Source organism: Pisolithus orientalis (genome assembly GCF_024613125.1).
Source record: "Pisolithus orientalis strain OTSU chromosome Unknown F5J12scaffold_29, whole genome shotgun sequence".
Taxonomy (NCBI): domain Eukaryota; kingdom Fungi; phylum Basidiomycota; class Agaricomycetes; order Boletales; family Pisolithaceae; genus Pisolithus; species Pisolithus orientalis.
In genome coordinates this window covers 42,317-66,993 of record NW_026260810.1, presented here as the reverse complement: position 1 = coordinate 66,993, position 24,677 = coordinate 42,317, and the positions used below count along the sequence as shown (strand labels likewise).

At 50.5% G+C, this 24,677-nt stretch overlaps 9 protein-coding genes across 9 annotated transcripts; 2 read left to right on the top strand and 7 right to left on the bottom strand.

Annotated features, from left to right (window-relative positions):
• Window positions 1-405: 405 nt before the first annotated feature.
• F5J12DRAFT_724730 (DUF431-domain-containing protein) lies at window positions 406-1,405 on the bottom strand (the record flags this gene model as incomplete). The annotated part of the gene is made up of 6 exons (XM_051741558.1): window positions 406-494; window positions 555-606; window positions 660-685; window positions 753-881; window positions 998-1,271; window positions 1,346-1,405. 6 exons carry the CDS (start codon window positions 1,403-1,405, stop codon window positions 406-408), a joined length of 630 nt encoding a protein of 209 aa, XP_051597391.1.
• A 469-nt stretch (window positions 1,406-1,874) lies between these two features.
• F5J12DRAFT_848321 (serine palmitoyltransferase) lies at window positions 1,875-4,343 on the bottom strand. The gene is given in 10 exon segments (XM_051746434.1): window positions 1,875-2,292; window positions 2,373-2,424; window positions 2,492-2,545; window positions 2,654-2,734; window positions 2,911-3,018; window positions 3,118-3,216; window positions 3,236-3,465; window positions 3,608-3,881; window positions 3,968-4,031; window positions 4,066-4,343. 10 exon segments carry the CDS (start codon window positions 4,260-4,262, stop codon window positions 2,021-2,023), a joined length of 1,431 nt encoding a protein of 476 aa, XP_051597390.1. The 5' UTR covers window positions 4,263-4,343; the 3' UTR covers window positions 1,875-2,020.
• A 451-nt stretch (window positions 4,344-4,794) lies between these two features.
• F5J12DRAFT_848318 (uncharacterized protein) lies at window positions 4,795-8,970 on the bottom strand. Its single transcript, XM_051746433.1, is given in 13 exon segments — window positions 4,795-4,885; window positions 4,938-5,054; window positions 5,082-5,167; window positions 5,192-5,579; window positions 5,601-5,872; window positions 5,921-5,991; window positions 6,127-6,223; window positions 6,257-6,328; window positions 6,534-7,376; window positions 7,428-7,939; window positions 7,991-8,337; window positions 8,357-8,764; window positions 8,827-8,970. 11 exon segments carry the CDS (start codon window positions 8,483-8,485, stop codon window positions 5,019-5,021), a joined length of 2,853 nt encoding a protein of 950 aa, XP_051597389.1. The 5' UTR covers window positions 8,486-8,764; window positions 8,827-8,970; the 3' UTR covers window positions 4,795-4,885; window positions 4,938-5,018.
• Window positions 8,971-10,486: 1,516 nt separating this feature from the next.
• F5J12DRAFT_724679 (kinase-like domain-containing protein) lies at window positions 10,487-12,414 on the top strand (the record flags this gene model as incomplete). The annotated part of the gene is made up of 10 exons (XM_051741551.1): window positions 10,487-10,522; window positions 10,591-10,719; window positions 10,942-11,019; window positions 11,072-11,160; window positions 11,217-11,427; window positions 11,482-11,509; window positions 11,559-11,621; window positions 11,677-11,754; window positions 11,814-12,017; window positions 12,086-12,414. The coding sequence occupies 10 exons, from the start codon at window positions 10,487-10,489 to the stop codon at window positions 12,412-12,414; spliced, it is 1,245 nt and encodes a 414-aa protein (XP_051597388.1).
• A 346-nt stretch (window positions 12,415-12,760) lies between these two features.
• On the bottom strand, window positions 12,761-14,189 carry F5J12DRAFT_284068 (uncharacterized protein). The gene is made up of 3 exons (XM_051738733.1): window positions 13,944-14,189; window positions 13,522-13,890; window positions 12,761-13,465 (listed from the first exon to the last, which is right to left on the bottom strand). Exons 1-3 carry the CDS (start codon window positions 14,065-14,067, stop codon window positions 12,885-12,887), a joined length of 1,074 nt encoding a protein of 357 aa, XP_051597387.1. The 5' UTR covers window positions 14,068-14,189; the 3' UTR covers window positions 12,761-12,884.
• Window positions 14,190-15,951: 1,762 nt separating this feature from the next.
• On the bottom strand, window positions 15,952-17,493 carry F5J12DRAFT_283849 (uncharacterized protein). The gene is made up of 4 exons (XM_051738731.1): window positions 17,308-17,493; window positions 17,082-17,243; window positions 16,657-17,025; window positions 15,952-16,592 (listed from the first exon to the last, which is right to left on the bottom strand). The coding sequence occupies exons 2-4, from the start codon at window positions 17,203-17,205 to the stop codon at window positions 16,018-16,020; spliced, it is 1,068 nt and encodes a 355-aa protein (XP_051597386.1). The 5' UTR covers window positions 17,206-17,243; window positions 17,308-17,493; the 3' UTR covers window positions 15,952-16,017.
• Window positions 17,494-17,990: 497 nt separating this feature from the next.
• F5J12DRAFT_848283 (uncharacterized protein) lies at window positions 17,991-18,678 on the bottom strand. The gene is made up of 3 exons (XM_051746432.1): window positions 18,574-18,678; window positions 18,143-18,504; window positions 17,991-18,078 (listed from the first exon to the last, which is right to left on the bottom strand). Exons 1-2 carry the CDS (start codon window positions 18,652-18,654, stop codon window positions 18,349-18,351), a joined length of 237 nt encoding a protein of 78 aa, XP_051597385.1. The 5' UTR covers window positions 18,655-18,678; the 3' UTR covers window positions 17,991-18,078; window positions 18,143-18,348.
• Window positions 18,679-19,491: 813 nt separating this feature from the next.
• On the top strand, window positions 19,492-20,609 carry F5J12DRAFT_283855 (uncharacterized protein). Its single transcript, XM_051738732.1, has 2 exons — window positions 19,492-19,566; window positions 19,676-20,609. Exon 2 carries the CDS (start codon window positions 19,838-19,840, stop codon window positions 20,510-20,512), a length of 675 nt encoding a protein of 224 aa, XP_051597384.1. The 5' UTR covers window positions 19,492-19,566; window positions 19,676-19,837; the 3' UTR covers window positions 20,513-20,609.
• Window positions 20,610-21,478: 869 nt separating this feature from the next.
• F5J12DRAFT_895300 (uncharacterized protein) lies at window positions 21,479-22,037 on the bottom strand (the record flags this gene model as incomplete). The annotated part of the gene is made up of 3 exons (XM_051747817.1): window positions 21,479-21,713; window positions 21,754-21,835; window positions 21,905-22,037. The coding sequence occupies 3 exons, from the start codon at window positions 22,035-22,037 to the stop codon at window positions 21,479-21,481; spliced, it is 450 nt and encodes a 149-aa protein (XP_051597383.1).
• Window positions 22,038-24,677: the final 2,640 nt, after the last annotated feature.

The following is a 24,677-nucleotide window of genomic DNA, read 5'->3' as shown; positions in this document are numbered from 1 at the left end:
GAATGATATTTAGTTGATATACGGATTGGGATAGAATTGGCAGACCTTTAAGTGAAAGATCATAATAACAACCTCCAACAGTTACCTACATGCAATTTATTGACCATCGGTGTCCCCCACTAATCGTAAGTTGGATTGCGTTGGCGGAGATGATCATTGGACACATTATCAGAGCATTGTATCAACCAGGATTGACCCGATCTCGACAGCGCACAACCTCCGTCGTATATTGGACATTTTAACATTCAATCACTGGAACGCACACGTGGAATTCCGGGCGTTAAATACGCGATTGGCGTGTGCCCATACACTCCTGAGACAAAAAATGGGTTCCATTTACACCCAATCCATCTGATATCGTCACAAACTGGATGTCATTTTTGAAATTTGCCGAAACTCGCAGAATTAAAACTCGAAACTTTTGTTCAAGTCGTCGTGCAAGAGATCTCGCATTCCTGGCGGGAGGAGTGGCTCGCCGCCCTCTCTGACATACCCTAATTTATGGGTGGGATAGGAAGATAAGAAGCACCAACCAACAAGAGAAAGCGACACACTGAAGGGCATCTCGACGCTCTCGCGGGCGTTGAACCGGATCGTGGGGAAGTCCTACCAGATGAACTTGTTAAGAACCCATGAACTTGCTAGGCTAGTCAACGTACGACATATGGTATTTCGTCGAGGGAAACTGTCCGATGTTTCAGATTTGAATTCGCTTCAACCTGAATTGGATGGAAAACCAATGAGGAGCATACCTCCATCGTCGATGACACGCTTCGTAACTGCCAAAGCAGTATCGGTGGTCATCTGTACGGGTCCAAGATGTCGTGAGGGAAACCCCAGTCTGCGGAGTTCGGAAGTGCGGTCGCGAGGTGGGTCATCGCCTGCGACCCTCAAAGAGGGTAATGAGAGATGAGGGACAGATGGAAAAGGGAGACTTACCGAGGATCCCCTACAATTCATGGAACATTGAGTAACCCATGCAAGGCAAGAAATTGACCTACCCCAAATAAAAACCACCCGAATTCATCTTTATCACCTGGCTCGATGGCTCGTTCCGCTTTGGGGTCGAGCAAACACACTCTTGAAAGTGGTACGTTCTCCTGCTGGAGTAGCTCCGAAATTGATACCGAGTGTACTACATAGCTGGCAAACTGATGTTCGTCGGGTTTTCCGCTGAACGAGGATAATTTAGATCGGAGTGAACTCCCTGCGCTGGCGGATAGATGCGTGAACTGCACGGACGCAGACGAGCCTGCGAGCTTTATCATGTACTACATTCCGACCGATATCCATTCCCGGATTGGAGGCTTTAGTGGAAAGTGCGTTGACGTGTCATGGCACTCACGCAGTACTCGAGTTCAACCCAAGGGGGCAAGCAGGCCGGGGTTGATTCGTCCTCCTCCATGTGCTCTTCATCGAGATGGTGAACGTGAGGTTACGTCGTGCGTGGCCATAGGTAGCATGTTACCAATGCACGTCCGGTCGGACGGCGACAGTGAGGTGAGAGAAGGGATGAGGCGAGCGATGAATTAGTATTTCTGCAAGGACGACTTGCCAAAGATCGGCGATGTCGAACAAGATTAAACGTACCAATCACAAACGTGTATCCCATTCTCCCGTTCCGAGTGCAAGCGGTCACGATCGAAGAGTTAGATTCAGCCTGACACGGTCTACTTCTGCCAACGACGGGAGTTATCAGTACACTGCCTTGCAGATCCTCGAGGTGAAAAATAAACGTTAAACTTATGACTGACTTCGTGTCCCAACTGACTTACTACTTATTTTGTCCCTCTACGGTCCAGGCTGGAAAGTTGAAATTCTACTGGATCGGGGTGCAACTGCAGTAGCAAAGCATAAAAATCCTATTATTGTAAGTATCCCCTAATTTGCCTCTAACGCAGTAAATATACTACCATCCTCTCAAGAAATAGGTTTCGGTGAGGTATCATTTACAGTTAGATACTTAAGAGGTATATGACTATCCTCTCCTGCCCGCTGATCTTGACAGAGAGATCAACTCTCACGGCTTCCTCTTCCCAAGTACCTTGACCACGCTCCCTTTCACGACTCCCGCAGCCTTCTCTATCTCCTTCTTCGTCAGCGCAGCGGTGACGACTATCCTCACAGTCGGTCTTGTCTCCACCATTTCCTGGCCCCTCAACCTCTTCGCACGCGTGATAAATACGCCATTCACGAGAGCATCGTCGACAATATCCTGCAAGATTTTCTCTTCAGCTTCATAGTCGAAAGAGGGTCCAGTTGGTGGAGGCATGACCGTCGTCGGGTTCGTTGCTGTTCCGTTTCGCCGATCCATTGGCAATGCAAGGTATCTTCAGGTGGAAATGTACGATTGGACTCGCCCGGTGTCCTACCACAGGCAATGCCCTCAGTCTTCTCAAGCACAGCCCTGACAGCCCTCACGTTCTCTTGTAACGATGTCAGCGCCGACGGCGTGTTCCGTAAGAACGAAATTCCCTCGGATCCTGCGAACTGCCAGGAGTGGGGGCATCGAAGCTGAAAACACGAATGAGGTGCCGTTGATGCGCTGTAGTGGAGGGAGGGTGAGACATTAAAGAAGTGTCGTACCAAAATCATTCAGCATCGAGCCAAACAAGATGGAAGGAGGGACGACCTCACCTGATGTTCAGGTCACGATGGTGGAGCCAGCACAAAATCCACCAGCAGAGCATAGACCATTGGCAACAGAGCCAACTAGCATGTCGACTTGGGAAGCCTAGGGAGCATGAAGTGCGGATGAGATGAGTAAACGACGTGACGTGATGCACAGGGACGGAAGAAAAATAATCGGAATCAGAAGTCAGAGGTCGAAAAACGGGGTGAGAAAGGAGGTCGAAGACTCTGAGTGCGAAGTACTATGGGCCCATCTAGAACTAAAGAAAGGTGACTTACGGGAACATTGTATAACTCTGTAAGGCCTCTTCCAGTCCTACCGACTGAACCAAAGGAGATGCTTTCATCGAGAATAAGCCGATACTTGTACTTGTGCTTCAACTCAATCTGTCATGCACACACTCGTCAGCACCGGATTACAGACGGAGACGCAAGCCATATGCAAAATCCAGTGGAGATAAAACCGTTGGGGAAAAAACCACCTACCAACTTGGGCAAGTCTACAATCTCCCCATCTCTCTCGAAAATCCCCTCAGTAATTATAAATCGCCTGGTAATAGGCGTGCCTCTCTTTCTCCTGTCCTTCTCTACGCTAATTCAACACGTCCTCCAAACTCTTCAAATCGTTATGGTCGTACCACCGCACAGTGGAACGGGATATCTGTATACCTTTCTGAATCGCGAAGTTGACTGCACGATCTGCAACAATGATGTCCCCACGTTTACAGAAGGCAGGAATGACGGAAGAAATGGTAACGAAGCCTTGCGAGTAGAGAATAGCAGACTCTGTGCCGAGGAAGTCTGCGATATCTCGCTCTAGTTCCAGATGAACATCTGTGCGAAAAAGGTGAGTGATAATCGCCAACACCTTTTCAAATGCAAAGAACACTGCATTATGTCCCTAGTTTGCTTGGCGTTTGGTCACACCGTAGACCAACACGCGAGTACAGAGTGAAACACAGAACCTGAAACCTACCGACTGTCCCGTAGAATCCAGGAGGTCCACAGCTTCCTAGCCCGTATTTTCTCAGCGTCTCGACGGCTCGTTCCTTGATATGTTCGTTCCCAGCAAGGCCAGCAAAATTGTAACTGGCCAGATTGATAACAGTCTTGCCTGTAGACAAGATTTTTGGTTTAGGACCATTAGGGCCTGCGATCACAGGCACAGACGCAAGGTCGCGCTGTTCCCATTCTGTAAGAGGAGCGCTAAGAGGTTCTGGAGTCCACTCGTCGATAAGTTCGTCAATTTCCTGGACTATGGGTCAGCGAACTTGACACCCATGGAAACAAAGGAAATAAACTAGAAGTGAATTATACTCGTCAAGGGTTAACGCACCTTCTCGCTAAATTTGATCAACTTTCCCTCGCTCTTGTCTCTACTCCTTGACTGCATCAAGGTTCTCACCGCAAATACAATCAAAATCAACTCCTAACACAGTCCGACCTGGATCATTCTGGTGAGAGGAACGGACGTAGCGGGCGATGACCGCTGAGCCGGGGACCTTGTAGAACGTGCGTTCAAGTTGAGCAAGTATGAGTGTGAGCCAGGTCAGCAAAGGCTCAAAGGTCGCGTTGCCGGCCGACATGTTTGGTGTGGTTAGTGCAATCGATGGAACAGGAGCGGAAGACATCTTTCGTGCTCTCGCTCCTTGCGTAGACCCAGGTATACCCTGTGCAGCTTTTTCGTAGAGTCCAAGACAGCTGACGGAAAGTGTCCGCAGACTCGAAAACCTATTTACCGGTTGCTCACGTCTTACGTAAGTACATTAAACACGTAGCCAAGCGGACGTGCCACCGGACAATACTCCCCGCCTGATCAACCGGCCCAAACTCAAGTTTAGGCAAGCCGCGCTTCCCATGGGGACCGTATCAGACATTCCGGACGCGGTTTTTTCCGATAGTTGATTTTTTCTGGTCACTGGACCCTCATCTGTACCCTGGTATGATAAATGGCCGAAAACATAACCGTGGGGTAGTGTGGCGTACCGGAGCTGAACGACGCGCACGTGCCCTTTATTCACAGGAGTACGGGAACACTCTGTGCGCTGTGTATGTGATACCGCAAGCTTCAAGGCCACAGTAGTCCAGCGTAATAGCGTGGATGCGCAATCATCTAACGTCCTGCTAGACTCAGCAAGCTCATAGTATGGAAATTGTGCAGATGCATTGTTGCATTAGGTAGCAGCGTTGATAAGTAGTACGGACGGCCATGCATCATGGTATATGTATGTTGGTAAATGCGAGTGTGTACATGCTACGATAAGATTAATCAAGGAAATAACCCCAAAACCAATAAGAGAACGTACCGGAATGAAAGACGAATAGGATGTTGATTAATGCAAATATGACAAGTACTAAAGGTAGGGGGTGGAGAGGAAGGCCAGATTTTACCACACTACTCTCCCTTCCTCTGCACGCCCAAGCTCGAGGGCGAGCTCGCAACCCCCGACCTCTATGGCGTCCTCTACACTTCCGTCGAGGCTACCTGGGACACCACCTTTCATCCGACCTTTTCCGTAGGCGTTGACATCCATCGCTGAGTACAATGACTCTGGCTCACTCACAGATCTTTTGTCCATCCGTCCGGCCCTACCCGTACCCCCACTGATCGTAGGCATCCCAACTCTACGTACCGTCGGAGTAGCTGCATGCACGACCTGCGCAACATGTGCATACCTTGGGTACCGTTCTTGCTCGTGCGGCGCCGGGACCGCGCTCATGATGATGGGGCCAGAGAGCAAAGGAGGAGGGGAAATGTACGCCTGAGATAGGTCTTCGTAGTCACGGTTGCACTTTTCATTATCAATACAGCCGGCAGGGGAAGGTGCCTTGGTCTGTTTCTCTATGTTTGATGGCGAATGCATGAGGGGCGCTAAGAAGGATAAGCTGAGCGCAGCAGGAAGCGATATCGAGCGCCGACGCATCCCTGAATATTGCCGGGGTGCTGACTGGGAACGGCTCTGGGGTACATACGGCGGGTTAGAAGTGAGCGGAGGCCGGCGGACGTGTTGTGTTGCTGAGCTTAGGGGCATTGATGGAGCCGAAGAGGTGGACAAACTTGAGATGGGGCGAAGTAGGATGGAGGATGCATCGAACTTCACACCCTGACCATCTTCGACAGTCTGACTCCCATGGATAGTGTTATCACCACTGACTGCGGCCTGATAAGACGGTGGTGGCGTGAGTGGGCGGAGTACCAGAGAAGCAGAAGAGGAGGGTGAATACATGCTTGTCGTGCGCGCTCGCGGGTGCATAGGCGAGAAATGGAACGGATCATCTTATTGTTGACGGAGGTAGTCACCCCCTCCACAGGAGTCTCCACGGTAGTAATGGTGACACATTCCTCCGATATCAGGCCAGCTTTCTCGTCAGAATGTATTTCCTCTTGAGTTGTGGAGTCGACGGAAGACCCTAGCGTGATTTCGCCCTCCTCTTCACTGTCCTCACAAACGGGGAACAGCCTTGTTGGGCTCTCAGGGATTGTTCTCGTCGGACTTTCCGGGAAAGAAACACATGACATGCCTGGTCCCACGAGTTTGTCCAACACCAGGCTCTCGGGGATGCGCCTCAGACTCAATTCGCCGTACCTGCCCTGTCTAAGCTCAAAGTCCCGTGCAGTCCAAACATATCGTGCCAGTGGGGAACTGCGAAGCGGCTTTCCCAATGAGAGACCCGTGGGTACGATCGGGCCACGTATCTTTGGAGGGAGTGCGGGGAGACCGGGAGGACGAAGGGGCAAAGTGTTTCCGCCGTATTCATTGCAGGGTCGATCTGGGAGGTGGAGAATGCTGGAGCTTCCCATCCCATACTCTCATCTCAGAGAAACATTCCTGATCTCGGATCTGGTGCAAGGGTCGGCGACGAGCGATACGTGGCCCATATGTACGGTGCAGCAATCTTACGTCCCGAACTCCATGCTCTCCTCTTTGCTTTCATCTCCAGAGCACGATCGGTATCTCCCTCGGTCCAGCTCGTTGGCCCGCCAAATATACTTGCGCGAACGATGCGCCATCCCTCTTCCTGTGAACGTACATGGACAAGGTTCAGAGCGTTATACACACGACGCAAGTATTCAAGGCGCATTGCAATGAATTCATCTGTGGATAGTCCCTGAGTTCTGGGCCGCGCCTTGGGCGACCAGGCAGCTATAGAGGGTCGATTATTTGTAGCAGAAGGTTTAGAAAAATGGATCCGGGACTGAGGCTTCGCGGAGACATCCTGCGCCTTCGGCACAACAGGCTCCGGGGGAGGGGATCCGCGAGAACGAGGTCGGGACGAGACGGCCTTTGTGACTGGGATCAGTTGCTGCGTTTCGATTGTCGGTCGTGCAGGGGGAGGAACCGTTAATAGCAATTCCTCACCATCCTCCGGTGTGCGAGGTGAGAGCTGGCTTTCGTCGGAATCATCGTCCTCATTCACATCCGAGGGCACGACTGGACCAGTGAATGCCAGGCCTCCAAATCCGGTAGTCTCTTCACGATAACCATTCCAAAACCCGTCCGCGAAGTGCACATGGGCCCCGGAGAGAACGGCTGATGAGCCATTACCGTGCAGCATACTTGGGGAGTCAGGCCTGTCGACGTCGAATGTGAACCTATCGTTGTCATCCCAGGCATCCTCATAGGGGTCATCACAGTAACCGAAACTTTCCTCCGTAAGGCTCTCGTGGGCGCAACTTAGTTCGAAGATGTACGAGTCCAGCCCGTCGGGTGAATGAGAGGGTACACGAACGCCCCACTCATTCGCTAAAATGGTCGGGTGAGTACAGGACACGAAATAAGCCAGTGTTTATATACCATGGTCACGTCGAGGGTAAACAACTCGATCCTCGACATCTTCTGAATTTGTTTGACTCGAGAACATTGACGGAGAACACGAGAGTCTTTCTGTATCAGCCCTTTCTCCAAGGTCGAGCGCATTTCTACCCTCGCTTCGGCTCCTTCCGTGTTTAGCTTTCCGTGCATACACATAAGGACTGCCATTCTGAGCTTCATGTACTTCGGCATGGGTGTTGGCCACGAGGCCATGTAAAACCCACTCTAGGTAGCCCCCTGGAGGTACGTGCACAGAGAGCGTAAGAGCGGGCAGGACGTGGCGACGACATGCATCAACGAGGGTCGCACGAGCACGAGTACGAAGAAAACTTATCGGACTCCGAGTCCGAGGGGAAAAGACCTGTTGATGAGAGAAGGAATCCATGCCAGACGGGGTTGCAAGGGAGGGTGAGGGCGAAGCCTGCGGTGGATCGGCCCCGCCGCTTGGAGATGAGGACCGTGGCGATAATGAAAGTGTCCTCGGAACGAGGGAGCTGTTAAGGCAAGATCAGACTACATCGATGCAACAAAGTGTTATCACTTACGAAATCAGTGAGAACAGCAAAGAACGCTGTCGCTTGTGCTTCACCGATTTGTGAAGCCTTGGAGAACTACCTTTATTCAGAGAGTGGAGATCGTCTGTGCTGCTTGTCGTACTAGCGCAAGCACTGCTCTCCAGACTGCTACGCTGACCCTCTACGTCGTTGAAGGCTCTAACGTCGTCTGCTACACTTTCCAGCATCCGGGCACAGTCCGGATTCATAGCAAACTCTGCACTCCGACCATCTATGAAGGTCACCTGGATCTCCTTTCGGGGGATATCTAATTCGACCTCGCGGATACGGGCAGCAAGACCTACTGCCTTGTCGAAGACATGGATATTCGACGCATTCTCCAGTCGGAAAACCGACGGTCAAGAGACTTGATTGTGCTGACCAGGCAGCAGGACAGGGTAAATCAGGAAACGGAAGAGTGCAGGGAAAGTTAATGTCGTATGTGATGTTGCGTTGGGAGCAGGGTAGGATGAGGTTAATGATCATTGCACTTTTCGCGGCGAACAGAGATTATAGGATGCAATATACTAACTTGAATGGAGGAGAGAGTGTGTGTGAACGGTGCTGCTCGTCGCCGCTGGCGTCGTCGACGTCCAGCACAGAGGATAAAACATGTTCCCCGCTTGGTTTTCTCTTCTGTACGCGAGGTTACGTGAAGCCCAAATTTTAGTCTGTCTTCCGCTACAGTATCGCCATATAGACGTGACATCACAAATGCCAGCTGACAGCTGCAGAGTACAGACAAAACCACTTGCGCTATGAGGGCTAGTGAAGAGTGATGGTCAACGGAGGTCAGGTCACCTCAGAAATTGAGGCTACCAACGAACCCACGGACGGGATCCGAGGGCGAACGAACCATGAATCTCATACGTGGGGGGTAGCAGCCTTCTTCCAAAACTTGATCTCAAGGTTGACTTACGTGCATTTTGCAGCCACGGGGCTGGAACCCTGCGGAAAGGACATCCACACGATCGAGCTAACTTAGGCTACCAAAGAACTACAGAACCACGTGGAGATATCGGATCACTTTATCGTACCGTATATATAGCAAACACCGGATGCTGTGCAACTCCAGTGTCCACCTTCACAACTACAGCCTCGCTTTCTAAGAAACAGAAGAATGCAACCACTGCCCGAGAATTCATCGAATTGATGATGTTCTGCTAGAAGTTCCTCTCAGATAACAAGGGGACACTCATTAACCGTGGAGACACTGGATAACTCCTAGGATAGAATCGTGGATACGCCCTCCGATGGCAATGAGAATCAGCTACTGATGTGGAAGTGACTTACCCTGATGAACGCTGATTTCGTAGATATCACCCCTGTGTACTTGCACGTTCCCGGACACCTGGTTAATCAGGCCAATGCCCTATGTCCACAACCACCCAGCAGTGGCTGATATCCGATAAGGGCCTGTCATATGGTGGGAGATTGCCGACGCATGAGACATCATAAGGAAGATGCACCTATCACTGAGACGAGGAAAAGAAAGAGAAAAGGGTAGTAGCCTGTACAGCAAGTCGATTACCTGGTAATGGATTTCTTGCCTTTAGCTCCGGGAACCTACCCACTCTGTGGCCTTTCCAAGATGAATTGTCTCATATGATCGCGTTTGATGTCGTGTGGGTTCATGCATTCAACATACAACAGAAGGAACCCATAGGGGCGGTGCAGGTGGGCGCACCTCTATTACTGCCTGGATTCGCGGGAAAGTGGCCTTTGGGCTGGGGGTGTTGTACATGGATCCGAAATGATTCGGGTGTGGTTAGTACATAGCAAGGAAAGACACGTTGTCTACAGGATGCACGTGTTAAACTTGAGCTGGAGCGAAACGGAAGAAGGCACCGCAATGGATCACGATAAAGTACATAGGCATCGCCTGCACGCAGGAGAAACGAGGCGTCGAAAACATCGTGGCTTGTGATCATTCAGGACGGCGGTGGAGCTCGGAGACACGCTGCATGTTATATAAGTAACAAGGATCTCGAGAAGACCGAAAGGCTACCGTCCAGTCTTTGGCAAACGCCTTGAATCTTACTACCTGACCCTGACCCTGGCCATGGGAGCCAACGCAAGTCATCCGACGAGGGAACACAAGCAAGACAGCCGAGAAGAACGCAAGGTCAAGCGTTCGCCCACACTGTCGACGATACTGCGATTGCAGACGACGGGCCTCAACTTCATCGGTATGGGCAAGCGGTCGCCCCAGCCCCCCCCAACGCCAGTGCAGTCCCCGCCAAGTCCCACAACGGTCACGCCGCAGATCATCCACATTGACGCCCCCGCCGACGACCGGACGGCGTCACCGGAACTGACTGAGCCGGAGGACCGGCCGGAGATTGCCGCAGATGTAAGCCTCTGTTGTTTTTCCCGATTCAGGTTTGGGCGCGAAGCAACAGACAACTGACTCGGGTGTCTTTTGCTCTGCTTCATTCCTACTCCCACATCAAAATCAAGGCTTGTCTTGGGGACGCTGAGAACATCATGTCGCCATCTCAGCCAGTAACAGTACCCTGCCAGGTATGTCCAATTTCGTGCAGCGTCACTAGGGGTTCGTTCATTCGTTTGACTGTCCTTGATAAATCTAGTACCGGACGGGTCGCACCCTTGGCAGCGGCACGTATGCTATTGTGAAAGAGGCCATCCACATCAAGACTGGAGAATACTATGCATGCAAAGTTATCAACAAGAAACTCATGGAGGGTCGCGAACATATGGTGAGCCTTATCTCGCCGCCCTTTCCAGAAAACTCTCGTCGATCGGGCATTAATGAGGATGGACTTTACGTGGATGATACGAGGGACATTCAGTCGAAACTTTGCGATGGGCTCTGCACTACGAGACTCGCGACTGCGGTCGTCGTGTTCTCCGCTGCATCAACCCTGAGCGCTCAACCCTGATTATCGGTGTTAACCGCCCAGTTTATTTATTTTTTTTAGGTCCGCAATGAGATCGCAGTTCTCAAGCGAATCTCTAGCGGTCACCCAAACATCGTCACATTGCACGATTACTTCGAGGTGAGTCTAGGCCATATCAGTCACGTGCACTTCACGTTACATCCGACTGTAGACTGCTCATAATTTGTACCTATGCTTCGACCTGTGCACAGGCGGTGAACTTTTTGACAGCATATGTGCCAGGGGCCAGTACACGGAAGCGTAACTACACCGATTCTTCTGTGTTCTCCGCAGTACTCACTCTTATATTTCCGCAGCGATGCCGCGGAGCTCGTCCGCACGATATTGGAAGCCGTCAAGTACATCCATGATTGCGGCATCGTGCATCGCGACCTCAAGCCTGAAAACCTCCTTTTCCGTTCCAAGCCCGAGCGCACTTCAGAAATCATGATTGCGGACTTTGGTCTGAGCCGAGTCATGCCTGACTCTAAGTTCAATATGCTTACCGAAGTTTGTGGGACACCGGGTGTACTCTTAATTCAATTCGATATTTCCGTGCATCAGCTGACTTTAGTCCAATAGTACATGGCTCCGGAGATCTTCAAGAAGAGTGAGCCAACTCTGTCGCGCATTACTTTACATGACTTAAAACATTGCAGCTGGCCACGGGAAGCCTGTAGATGTTTGGGCTATGGGAGTCATAACGTACTTCCTGCTTGCCGGTAAGGCTGACAGTCGAGCACCCTTCCATGCCTGCTTTAATATTGCGTTTCATAGGCTACACGCCGTTTGATCGTGACACCCAGAAGCAGGAAATGGAAGCCATCATTGCAGGGGACTACCGCTTCGAGCCTGGTGTGTCGCTATCGTGCTCATATCGCCAGTTTTTCGTTATGGGCTAACGATTATACAAGAGGAATATTGGAACAATGTTTCTGACGCTGCGCGTAGCTTTGTTAGCAGCTGTCTCACAGTCGACCCGGATTTACGTCCCACAGCAGCGGAGGCACTGCAGCACTCTTGGCTCACTGCCGAAGTGCCACACTGCGTTGAGAAGGACGGTCAGCCAGCAAACTTGTTGCCGCAGGTTAGGAAAGCGTTCAACGCGAGAAGGACATGTGCGTTCCCCATTCCTAGTGTTGTTTTGATCTCGGCACCGGTACTTATGCATCATCGGTTATTATAGTCCGCAAAGCCGTGTTCAGTATGATGGCCATGAGGCGCATGTCGACGCTGGCAGCCCACATATCACCCGAACATCAGAAGTTCAACGAAGACCTTTTCAAGTTCAAGCAGGAATCGGAGAAGGAAGTGTTGGAACACATGGATGTCATCCACCATCACAATGCAGAGGCAGTCGTTCAGGACCCTGTGCCCACCGGTTTGGAGGAGTCCGTATCGCCTGGCTCATCGTCTAGTGCGTTGAAGCCCGGAGATGGAGGTAAGGACATGACAGATAAGCTTGCAGCTGTAAGCCTTGCTGCGAAGGTGAGCCATGCCACGAAAGCCATGTAGTACTTGCTTCTGCATTTCTGTTTTGTCGTCTGCTGGGTATGTTGCTGGCAACAAGTGTGCTTTTAGCTTAGGCCGGGCTAAGGGACCTTTGCATGCAAAATTCTATTCATTCATTCGTTTTTGTATTTTTCCCTGGTTGCGTAACTGACTGACTCAATAAACAATCCCTTTTTTCTGGTTTTGCAGAAGGTTTTCCACCGTCTCACTCGTTCCGGCAAGTAAAACAGTTCACTCACCACACGTGTCGAGGTCCCTTATGTGTCTAGCGAATAAGTGATTGTGATGAAACGGGTCGTGGTTGATGGTGTGTGCGCCTGCGTCCCATACATGCGACTGATAGATACGGATAAACAGAGCCTCGTTGTCGCCACGTTCTTTTAGCGTTTATCACCCTTGTGCAATGCAACTCCATCTTTTCGTCTGAACTTTATCAAGCAGCAATGGCAATGACATTATCATCTTGAGACGCGTCAGTCCTCTAAGCAGGCGATAAACTGGTCAAGGGCCCAGTTTGGTTCATCCCAAAAGACGAAGTGGTTTCCTCTGTCCAAACGGACAACTTTGAACTCCCTCGCCCTCTCTGCATCCTCCCCGAACACACTTGAAGGATCTTTCAAGGCCCTCTCCATCTCGTTTACAAAAAATATGAACAAGCCCAGTCCTTTTGTCCCACATATGATCCTGATCTTTACCCTGGGTAGGTACCTTGCCATCCCAACATTAAACAGAGCCTGTCGAGTGGCGAATCTGAAAGCTTCAGGGTTGATGGTAAAGGGTGATTGGTCATGAGCAGTGAACATCTCAAGAGACGACATCTGCTCAAGTTCATCCTCCGGGAGGCCGCTCAGAGAAGCTGGACTGTCTTCGTCTGGTTCATTGAAGTTTAAATCTGCGAGGTCGTGCGAGTGGGGGTTTGGGTGGACGTAGTAATTTGTGCACCACTTCTTGAAAGCCTCCCATCTTTCAGAGACCGTAGCCAGGTGGAACCATTGGACGGATTGTGCTTGTGCTGGGGACGGTGGTGGTATTCCGAAAGGAGGCGTAGGCGGATCTGGGCATGAAATTGTTTGTATTTCATGTCGACGACTGTAAAGGAAGCGGACATACCATAATACAAGATAGCCCAGAGGTAGGTTTCCAGCTGGCCAAGCTCTTCAGTCGTCAAACTGTCCAAAACGGACAGTACGGCTTGTGAATAGAACGTCCCCAAGGACCACCCATTGAGCACGATTCCACCCTTCTTTTTCTCCTTGTCATATTTCGGGATGCCCTGCGAAGCAGCGAACTCTAGCAAGAACCTCGTAATCTGGAGACCAGCTAGGCGGATGAACTTCTTTCCATCCTCTAAATCGGAGCTCGAGAAGAGTGCCACCTCTTCTTCGGTCCAGGGACTGCTTGGAGCGTACCCTCGCCTGTAAAGACTGACAATGCGGTAGTTGTGACTGGGCCCAAATGGAAACAACTTTCGGAATACAGCTAATGTGCGCCTATCAACCAAATTAGTCGAAGAACCTAGGCTGGAGACATACCCCCGTTAAATCCCAGTCCATGAATCAATACCATAGTAGTATAGTCAGAGGGGTCCAAGCCATCCGTCCTACTATCCTCGTAGAAGAAGTTGATATCGCCATCGATATTGACGAAGCTGGACATGTTGTGGTGTTCACTGTAACAGGCAAAAACACCAGGATCTCATTTTATATGGTGCCCGGACAGGTGGGCGGCACTGTGCCTTGCAAACCAGAAGCTGTGGGCAATTGGGTATCTCGAAAAGGTCAAGGTCCCTTGGGTGGAGCCGTTGGCTAAGGATCAAGTTGCTGTGTCAGATGCAGGCAAGGTGACTTATGACTTGTGGTGTGTGCATCAACCCGGGGAAATAAGATCGAGTTGCTGTGTCAGATGAGGCATGGTGACTTCTGACTTGTGGTGTGTGCATCAACCCGGGGAAATAAAGATCACCGTTGGCTTTTTTATGATGTCGTCAACAGTGTCAACTTACCCAACACTAATGACCGGGCATACACATGCACGGCAGAGTTTATCAACTCCGCGGCTAATCTCAGTCTGCCATTCATTGGCACTGAGGTATCCTAGCACCTTGTGTGCCTGACCTATTATGACAGTGATCCTATCAACTTTATACTTATATAGGATTCTGTAATGGCGATACGAAGTTATAGGACTTGCAGCGACACCACACCAGGGTTCTTCTTAAGTACTACTCGTTTCCAGAGTGAAAGGTCTGTTTGATTCGAGGTAGAAAAGAGAATCCCCGTACAGTACGCTACATAGGCCATTTTATAGGCTAGAGAATAGGCACGAAATATGTCAGAGTACTGCTACGGGTAAAGTAGGATCAAGAAACAAATGAGACGATAAGTAAGACTGTCATAGAGAATTCACCATCTGAACATAAGGTCGACAGCGTCGGACCGAGTCCTTACAGATTCCCACGCCAGAAGTGGGCCAAATGTGGAGTACACTAGTGCGACGACCCTCTCAAAGCTAAAGCCAGAGAGTTGCTTGCCAAATTGAATAGCAAGAGTATAGAGGAGGTCCTTCCGAGCTCCATCCGTGATGCAGCAGAGTTTCTCGTTACTAATCCTGGGCGCAACAGACGTTGTGTCATAGGGGATCCGTTCACTCAGGCCATCACGTGTGCAAGGAAGCAAACGTTGTAAGCCGGTTTACTTTTGTATTTCTGGATAGGCCTTTAGTATGGAGGGGAAGGGCGAACGGGGATAGGGCGTTGGGGTGTTGCAAGAAAGTGTTCGATGGGTTTAGTAGTCTAGAGGAAAATAGGATGTTTAGGAAAAGTTTCCAATTCCAGGGATGCAGAGTTGAACGAGCGGGGTTGAAATAGATTCATTGGCACTCTCAGGGAAAGGAAGCCCAGTTGGACGACTGGACAATGAGGAAGTCGATACAATGGGCAGCAAGAACGATGTTGTGCCTTGGGAAGTTGGAACAGATCAACGTGACGTTCAAACATGTGGAGGGGCGTATCGGAGATTCCGAAGAGAGGTCGTTGATGACCACATTGGTCCCAAGCAGTTTCGGCCTCGACTCCGGATACTAAAACCTGAAGCCTGGGAGCATGCTGTAGCTGGGGTCCTGATTAACAACCAGCACAGCAGTGTTCAAGATCGTGACTTCAAGTCGGCCTACTCAGGTTAGTTCGGGGCGTTCAAAGACCGTCTCGGATGTAGTCACGGCAACAATTGGCCAATTCTGGTGCAACACCAACGTTCTGCCTCGAAACCCCTGACAAGGGCAAGCAGCCCGATATGATCGGTGCTCCGTGGGTGCGACTGAAAGATAGTGCATCTGCAAATCGCTTAGTGCTCTAAGAGCACCGTTAGAGCGCTTAGCATCGGTAACAGTGCGTGCCGAGCTCTCAAACAATTCAAAAACTGTCCGAAGTGCATGCTGTAATTCGACCGTCTTGCAGATGTGGATACGTACCGTGTCGTTGTTACGTTCTTTCACTATAGCTTCAATAACCTTAATTCCCTTCCCCTTCTGCGAACGGTCTATCGTTGCGTTTGAGTGGTCAGGCAATTACAGCAATGACGTATTTTGTCGCCCGTCGGTCGCCACCCATCAGTCATCTAAGCAGGCGATAAACTGATCAAGGGCCCAGCTTGGCTCATCCCAAAAGACGAAGTGGTTTCCCCTCTCCAAGCGAACAACCTTGAACTCCCTCGCTCTCTCCGCCTCCTTCCCAAAAACACTTGAAGGATCCTTCGAGGCCCTCTCCATCTCGTTCGCCAAAAAGATGAACACGCCCGATCCATCTGGACCACATATGATCCTGACCTTCATGTTGGGCAGGTACCTAGTCATCCCAACATCGAAGAGAGCCCGTCTGTTGGCGAATCGGAACACTTCGAGCTCGACGGTAAACGCTAGCCCGTCATGACTGGCATACATCTCGAAAGATAACATCTGCTCGAGCTCTTCCTCCGGGAGATCGCTCAGAGAAGCAGGTCTGTCCTCATCGGGTTTGAACATATTTAGGTCTGCGAGGTCACACGAGTATGGGTTTCGGTGGACGTAGAAGCTTGTGACAAGCTTCTTGAAAGACGTCCATCTTTCAGCAATTGTAGCCAATTGCAAGTGCGGGGAAGATTCTGCCAAGGGCGGTCGGGGTATTCCAAAAGTAATCATAATCGGATCTGGAGATAAAGTTGTTTCGGTACCATGTGACAATTTCACACGAAAGTAAGAAATAGGACCTACCATGATAGATGATGGCGTGGAGATAGGTTTCCAGTTGGCCAAGTTCCTCAGTGGTCAAACTGTCCAAAGCGGACAGCACGGCCTGTGAATATACCGTCCCCAGAGACCAGGCATTGAGCACAATTCCTCCTGTCTTTTTCTCCTTGTCATATTTCGGGATGCCCTGTGAAGCGGCGAACCCGAGAAGAAACTTTGCAATCTGGAGACCAGCAAGTCGAATGAACTTCTTTCCATCCTCTAAATCGGAGCTCGTGAGGAGTGCCACCTCTTCTTCGGTCCAGGGACTACTTGGAGCGTACCCTCGCCTGTAAAGACTCACGATGCGGTAGTTATGACTGGGCCCAAATGGAAACAACTTTCGGAAGACGGCTAATAATGTGCGTCCATCAACCAAATTAGTCGAAGAACCTAGGCTGGAGACATACCCCCGTTAAATCCCAATCCATGAACTAATACCATGGTGGTGTAGTCAGAGGAGTCCAAGCCGTCCGTCCCACTATCCTCATAGAAGAAGTTGATATCGCCATCGATATTGACGGAGTTAGACATGTCGTGATGTTCACCGTGAGACGCAAAATATCAGAGTCCTTTTTATGTGGTGACCACAAAGGTTAATGGCGACGTGTTTCGCACATGGTTTTGAGAGGTCACCTTGTTATTATGAGTCGTTCACCAGGCTGTGTTATGAGGTAGTTGGTAGGGTTTTTAGTCAGATGTAGCATAGTGATTTTAGCTGCCGGCGGGCGCCCATCACCCGGGAAATAAAAACGTCACCGTCGGCCAATCATCGTACAAAAAAAATCGCCATCTTGCTACGTTTCTGACTTACTGAGTCAACATGCTCACTAATGCTCCACAACAGACTTGAACTGTGTAAGTGCCCACTGAGGTTCGTCCAGGAAGACGAAATGGTTACCTTTTTCTTTTTCCAAGTAGGCACCACCCACATCCCTCGCCTTCTCTGCTCCCTCGCCAAGGACGATCGATGGGCCGTTACCTAAACATCTTTGTATCTCATTCACCACATGCACGAAAAGTCCCGATGACTCTGTTCCACACACGAACCTAACCCTTAAGTCAGGCACCGCGACGGATACTGCTTGTCAAACAGTGCATGTCGCACAACGGACTCGGACACCTCTGGCTTGATCGCGAGTATAGTTGCACCGTGCGTGGCATACATCTGGGGCGCTGTCATCTCCGCGATCTCGTCATCCGTCAAACCACGCAAGGACCCCGGCTTATCTTCACGCGGGTGAATAAGCTCGAGATCAGAGGAATCACGCGAGTAGATGTTGGGATGTGCAAAGAATGATGGTATCCATGGCTTGAAAATCTCCCATCATTCTTCGACGGTAGGCGCAAAAAGAAACGACTGGTAAGGCCTCGGGCTTGGTAAGCCCATTGTTACTAAGCTCATATCTGCAAGCAATGACATGCGTTTCAGCCACACACGTTGACGACGGTGGAAGATGTACTTAATCACCGTAGTAAGCAACCGTGTGGAGGTAGCTCTCTAGATCACGTAGTTCCTCGGTTGTCAGTGCGTCTTGGCTGGTTAAAGCAGTACCGGGGTACAAAACACCAAAAGACCACCCAATAAGAATGATCCCGCCAGTCCTCTGTGCGTTCGCATACTTGGGAATTGACTGGGAAGCAGCGAAAGTCGGCAGGAACCTGATGATAGACCGGCTAGACGTAGGTATTCCTTGAGATCGTTGTCAGAACTTTGGAGTGGCTTCGGTTATTTTGCAGATCACGGCGTGCTGGATCCATACCCCCGCCTGCAGAGGCTAACCAGGCGATAGTTATGGCCCGCACCGAAAGGAAAGAGCTCTCGGAAAACAACTTTGGATTTGGACCACCTCAACTACATAGTCGAGGCGACGTCGTAGCAGAGGAGAGCCATCTACTTACCGCCATTGAACCCCATACGGTGAGTAAACACCACGGTCGTGTGGTTTGTGGGATCGAGACCACTAAGACCACTCTCTTCATAGAAGAATTCGATATCACCCACAATCTTGACAGTGCCAGCGAGGGGGGACGTTGCGGTTTGGAACAAGGCAGGAGTCGAACGTTCCTTGCTTATGTTGCCAGTGGGAACGCTTGGGCTATTTTGTGATATTCACGTTCTCCCGGCATCGTGGAACATCGACACCTAATGGGTTGTCGCGGGGTTCGGTGTGACATGGCGAGTGCTGCCTGGGTAAACTGGTCGCTTGACAGTAGGGCTCTGGTCGCATGTGTATTTGCTCTTGGGAAGAAAATTAGTCGTAGAGTGAACGTCCAGACCCTACTGAAGTCCCGAGTGAAATTGCTGGTTGCTAGGCGCTTCGGTGTTCCGTTTGTCGTCTTTGTTCCGTTCTCAACTCTCCGACGTTCCTTCTTCTCGTCCCTATTTCCTGTGTGCCACGCCTTCATGTCCTTGTAGATTATCCACTGCACTTCTCTGATGACACCTCTCGATCTCTGAGCATCGCCTCATGTCAGTCAGCCGCCTTCCCGAACCTGTTCATAGTACTTCTAAGAGTGGAATTTGCTCGAGCCTAGCAAAACCAAAAAGATCACCATGTCTTTGTGAACACCCTTGTATTCGTCGCTGCGTCCATATTGTAGGCTGTTCACCGCCCCGTAGGTCCATGGCAATACACCAATGGCGTCTGAGGTGCCCCGTCTCGAGTGATCCTGTGTCGTTGGTTCCAGCCCATAGTCCATCTGCTTCAACCTAAACACGGCTGGATTAGGCAAAGCGACTGTTCTGACAACAATCGACAATAGCACGTTTATGATTTCGCATCGCCTCACCCGCTCCATTCGTAGTAATCTTCGTTCGTTCAATTCTTGTTTCCTGAAGCAAACAGCGAAAACCCCCCATGGAGATCAAGATCAGATTTTGGTCTGACTACAGTTGCGTGTTCTTTGATCCCAAGTCAATCCAACCTATTCATCACCTCTGATACATTCTCCGTCTTGTAACCGATGTATGTGTTATCCTTGCATGCTTACACCGACATAGCACATGATGCGCCCCTATTGTTCCGTGCGAGGAAATTGTGGCATTCTCCGTGTTTGCTGCGTTCTGTTTACTACGAAACGCCGACGGCATAAAAGCAGATAAAAAGCCTATTATTCTTCCTGACATTGCTTCGATACTTTTACTTGTTTGTCGTTTCTGCTCATGGAAAGTTCAGCCATCGTTGTGCAACCGAGTCTCGAGCCTCCGATCAGGGGATTGCGTCGTTTAAAATCCATGTTGGATTACGATGCCCCCCTTAAACTTCCGACCTCCACTGCTGACGCTGATTCCCCGGCCAACATCCCGGAATCAGTGAGGAAATTTTTTGCCTCCGTATCGAGTCCCACCGAAATTTTGTCCTCAAAACTCGTCTCCCCATTAGAACGAACCGAAGTTATCGAAGGGGGTTTCAACTTTGCACACTTTCTTAACCTCGACACGGGTGAATCTGGCCGCCCCTTTCCCTTTGTTCTACGCTTTCCAATTGATCCCATCAACATCACCCGATGGCAGACTTGCACTGCCGTAGGATGTATGCTGTACTGTCAGCGACACCCTGGTCTCAATATACCCACTCCGGCTATCTACGCTTATAGCAGTGCCTGTGGATCGGAGTTCATAGCCATGGAATATATCGATGGAGATGCCTTGAGCAGCGCCTGGCTGGATATCCCAAAGGACGAACAGGAGGATGTGCTCCGTCAGGTCGCAGAAATAATGCATACAATGAGGAGCAAGACAAGCTTTAAAGCGATCGGAGGAATCAGTCCCGATGGTTCCTCGTGTCCTCTAGTTGACGGTATCGACGCCACATGTGGGAGGGTATGCTTTCCTTGATCGTATAACCTCATAGAAGCTAAACCTTTTTCAGGGGGTAGTTGACGATTTCGGTCTTTACAATATTGGGCCGTTAGTGCTTCGACGACGTCCTCCGCTCGCCTGCGTTGTGTACTGATGCTTTAAACAGGTATGAGTCTGTGCGAGAATATGTTCAATCCCTGTTCGACCGTCAATTCCACTACCTGGATCAAATGTTGCACAAAGGCACACTCTTGAATCACGAAGCGGAGTTTAGAGAGGAAATGAGTGAATGCCTTGCCAGTTTGACGCCTGAGGAGGCGTTTGAGCTCGTGAAGAAGGCGAGGGATGACTTTATGGCACAGCCATACGACTGCAACTACCCTTTCGTGTTGCGGCATGGTGATCTACATGGGCGGAACGTCATGGTGAGGTATGTTCCACTTCTCTCGGGAGTCTTTCAGATGGAAGTTATTCCGCCACTTAGCCGCTCTTCTCCCCGCCGTATACTGGCGATCCTCGACTGGGATTTCGGTGGTTCCAATGCACTTCCGTTGGCTGACCGTAACTTCGAAGTGTCTCACCCGGACTCAAGTGAAAACACTGATGTGCGGATTCAACAAGCAGAGGAGATATCTTGTGCACAACTACAGTTGGCTCAGCTCGTCGGAGCACTTCCAATTGACACTCAGCTGATTAGATTAGTGTGGTGCTCAAGCTGAGCAAGGCCGCCAGGAAAGCACGAGGGGCAGATGCCGCTGCTCGTCCCTGTGTGGATTCCGCTGAATAAGCTCTGGGCCAGGGGAATAACGCGAGTGGACGTTCGGATGCGCAAAGAACGATGACATCCATCGCTTGGAAATTTCCCATCGTTCTTCGAAGGTAAGTGCAAAGAGAAACGACTGGTAAGGCCTCGGGCTTGGTAAGCTTGCTGCCACTAAGCTCACATCTGCAACCAATGGCATGCGTTTCAGCTACACATACTGACGACGGTGGAAGATGTGCTTAATTACCATAGTAAACAACCGTGTGGAGGTAGCTCTCTAGATCACGGAGTTCCTCGGTTGTCAGTGCGTCTGGGCTATACAGCACCAAAGACCACCCGATAAGAATGGTCCCGCCGGTCTTCTGTTCGTTCGCGTACTTCGGAATAGACTGGGAAGCAATGAAAGTCACCAGAAACCTGACGATCTGTAGGCAGGCCAGATGTAGGTACTCCTTGTGATCGTTGTTATCCGAACTTTGGAGTAGTTTCAATTCTTTTTCGGACCATGGCGTACTGGATCCATACCCCCCGCCTGTAGAGGCTAACCACACGATAGTTGTGCTCGGTGCCGAAAGGAAAGAGCTTGCGGAAAACAGCTTTGGATTTAGACCACGTCAACTACGTATTCGAAGTAATGTCGTGGCAGAGGACAGCCATTTACTTACCGCCATTGAATCCCATATCATGGATAAACCCCACGGTCGTGTAGTTTGTGGGATCGAGACCATTAAAACCACTATCCCCATAGAAGAATTCGATGTCACCCGCAATCTTGACAGTGCCAACGAGGGTAGACATTGTAGTACGGAACGGAGAAGGGGCCGAACGTTCCCTTGCCTACGTTGCCAGTGGGAATGCTTGGGTTATTCACGTTCCCCTAGCATGGAATAGCAACTCGTAATAGGTTACCGCAACGTTGGATGTGAGCTGGCTGGACAACCTGGGTGGAGCTTTGAACGGGGTATATTTGTTCTTGGGAGTGAATTCGAGGCGTCTCAATTACACGAGCCAAATTGTGGCGTCAATCGCCACCTCCGCCATTCTCAGCTCAACTCGTTGCCTTCCTTACTCGACGGCCCTTTTCCATCTCTTTACCAATCTCGTCCCGTCGTCCCGTTCAGGCTTCGATCTGTGGGCTTTCCGGTTTTCACCTCAGGCTCCCCCGTCTATGCCCGTGTAGAGGGCATGATACCGGTAGTCTTTACTGCAGGATTTGGACGGAGCACTAGCAGAAAATGTATGGTACGCGGGTCTCAATCATGTCGACCGTAAAATATACGAGAAGACGGAGCATTTCGTCCTGCATTCAGACCAAAGGGCTTGACGGAAGGCCATCAGTGGCACTGACTTGGGGCACACAATTTCGATGTAGACGCACTAACAGGCTTGATGCTCCGCGGCTCATTTACAGAATCTTGTAAGATGATAATTCTGACAATGTTCCCTTTCCAACCTCACGACCTGCTCGGAGGACCTTCGCAGAGTGCACCACGTTCTCACTTACATGAAGCATTTTTATATCCAGAACCTCCCTCTGACCGCACCCATCGCGATCCCAGGGGTCGATCGGGATCTGGTTGTTGAGGGTATAGACATTATCGTATTCGAATACCGTGCTATATGATTGCATCGAAGCGCGCATCAGTTCAAGTGCTTCGACGCCTCGCTATTCGATCCGGAGGATCGTGCGAAGTAGAATTCCCCTTTGTTATGTATAAGTCTTGGCTTTTCAGGTCATCCAGATTCAGGGCGTAAGTATGCCCTTTCGACTCAGTCTCCGAGGCCTGCCGATGCTGTCGCCTGAGGGGTGCAACCCGTGTGTGGTATCACCGCATGAGGCCCTGGGTTTGTGGGCAGATTCGGATCCTGGTGAGAGGGTGAAGGCTTGAGAGTTCTGCGAGTGGAAGGATGTGGAGAAGATGCGCGAAGATTGTCGAGGCCGACTACGGAGCGGGGGGTACTGGTGGATGCACTGGATATTTCGACACGATTCTGGCAACCATTGCCTCACGCGTGACTTCGTGCAAACAAAGACACTGAATCTTGTGGAGCTTAGGGATTATTACTAAGCCCTGCACTTCCTGATCTTGAATAACACGATGTGGCTTTGATCGCGTGCATGATCCCATGTCATCGATGGCTTGAGGAATGTGTGCATCCTACATTGGGTGCCGTGAGCAAGTCTACAATTCATCGTTCTTTCCCCCCTAAACTCCAGGACGAACTGTATTGGAGGGCTTGCCAGCGATGATGATGAGTGCGTTCCAGCAGTCAGAAAGGCAGCTCTATAGCTGACAGTTCGTTGTGGTGGAGAAGATACTAAACGGATTGAAATTGTAACTCAGAATAATCATTGTACGGGCACTCACCTTTACGGGCGAAAGTCGGGTCGTAGCAGGAGATTACGATTATAATATTCGTCGATGGAAGACTACAGATGGACGGCAACAAGGTCCAACCATGCAAGCGAACAGTACCATCCGTTCTATTGTCGTTTCCCAGGATGGCCGGTGGATGGTGTCCGGAGACGACGCAAAGAAGACGATCGTCTGGAATGCGGCCACTCTTCAAAGAGTGCACGAGTTCACGGAACACAGCGACCGAGTATCGGGGGTCGATATCTCGAGCGACTGTACTAAATTTGCGTCTGCGGACCACAGCAATGACCACAACAACGTCTGGATATTCAGTATCACTTCCGGTATCCAACTCCTTCCTTCCCTCCGGCACCCTTGCGCTACTGGTATTAAGTTCTCCCCAGACGGCAGTCGATTTGCAACCACGTCGGATACTCATGGTCTCCGCGTCTACAGCACTCACAATGGCGATATCTTGTTTGATTCAGGTCGAGTGGGTTCATCCAGTGCATGGCCGGTTGCTCCGTTGGTCTGGTCTTCTGACCAGCAATTGTTCGTTGGGAGCATAGGAAAACTCACGTGTTTCAACCTTTCCAAGTCTTCGCACTCAGAGTGGTTCATCCATGAAAACCAGTCGCGGCCACATATAGCGTCCAACGGCAGATTCATTGCATGTGGCGCAGGCTCATCGGTGTCGCTATGGGATTGTGTGTCCCACAAGCAGATCAGTGGCATGATCACACACAGCTCATCGACTAATTGTGTCGCTCTCTCACCAAGCGGGGAGTATCTCGCGTGTGGAAATGGTAAGAATATAACAATTCACAATCTCAGAGATGCCCTTCCCCTTCACTATTTCGACCATAGTGTAAGTGTACATCCACTCATGAAGCTCGCATCGCTAATAATTCTTGTGCTCCTGCGTAACGCTACGCTCTAACCCATCTGCAGCTCCATGCTTCTCAGCTCCCGCTCGTACGAGTCAGTGATCAGACCCTCAAATTATGGGCAGAGGACGACCCGACGAGCGCCGAAAGGCTGCTCTCAGAGGAAATCACAAGCGCTTCGATTCCTAGGCACT

Excerpts from the sequence above, each read along its gene's own strand:
- F5J12DRAFT_848321 (XM_051746434.1), bottom strand. The coding sequence starts at position 4,262 with ATGTCTTCCGCTCCTGTTCCATCGATTGCACTAACCACACCAAACATG. Across the intron at positions 3,882-3,967 it reads TGATCAAATTTAGCGAGAAG|GAAATTGACGAACTTATCGA; the intron begins GTGCGTTAACCC and ends CCCATAGTCCAG. Across the intron at positions 2,546-2,653 it reads TTTGTGCTGGCTCCACCATC|CGCATCAACGGCACCTCATT; the intron begins GTGACCTGAACA and ends CCTCCACTACAG.
- F5J12DRAFT_848318 (XM_051746433.1), bottom strand. The coding sequence starts at position 8,485 with ATGATCATTAACCTCATCCTACCCTGCTCCCAACGCAACATCACATAC. Across the intron at positions 7,377-7,427 it reads TTACCCTCGACGTGACCATG|CGAATGAGTGGGGCGTTCGT; the intron begins GTATATAAACAC and ends CGACCATTTTAG. Across the intron at positions 6,224-6,256 it reads GTTCCCCACTGGCACGATAT|GGCAGGTACGGCGAATTGAG; the intron begins GTTTGGACTGCA and ends GAGCTTAGACAG.
- F5J12DRAFT_284068 (XM_051738733.1), bottom strand. The coding sequence starts at position 14,067 with ATGTCCAGCTTCGTCAATATCGATGGCGATATCAACTTCTTCTACGAG. Across the intron at positions 13,891-13,943 it reads TGGACTGGGATTTAACGGGG|CTGTATTCCGAAAGTTGTTT; the intron begins GTATGTCTCCAG and ends GGCGCACATTAG. Across the intron at positions 13,466-13,521 it reads CTGGGCTATCTTGTATTATG|ATCCGCCTACGCCTCCTTTC; the intron begins GTATGTCCGCTT and ends TTTCATGCCCAG.
- F5J12DRAFT_283849 (XM_051738731.1), bottom strand. The coding sequence starts at position 17,205 with ATGTCTAACTCCGTCAATATCGATGGCGATATCAACTTCTTCTATGAG. Across the intron at positions 17,026-17,081 it reads TGGATTGGGATTTAACGGGG|CCGTCTTCCGAAAGTTGTTT; the intron begins GTATGTCTCCAG and ends GCACATTATTAG. Across the intron at positions 16,593-16,656 it reads CCACGCCATCATCTATCATG|ATCCGATTATGATTACTTTT; the intron begins GTAGGTCCTATT and ends CTTTATCTCCAG.
- F5J12DRAFT_848283 (XM_051746432.1), bottom strand. The coding sequence starts at position 18,654 with ATGAAGAGAGTGGTCTTAGTGGTCTCGATCCCACAAACCACACGACCG. Across the intron at positions 18,505-18,573 it reads CCGTATGGGGTTCAATGGCG|TTGTTTTCCGAGAGCTCTTT; the intron begins GTAAGTAGATGG and ends CCAAATCCAAAG.
- F5J12DRAFT_283855 (XM_051738732.1), top strand. The coding sequence starts at position 19,838 with ATGGAAAGTTCAGCCATCGTTGTGCAACCGAGTCTCGAGCCTCCGATC.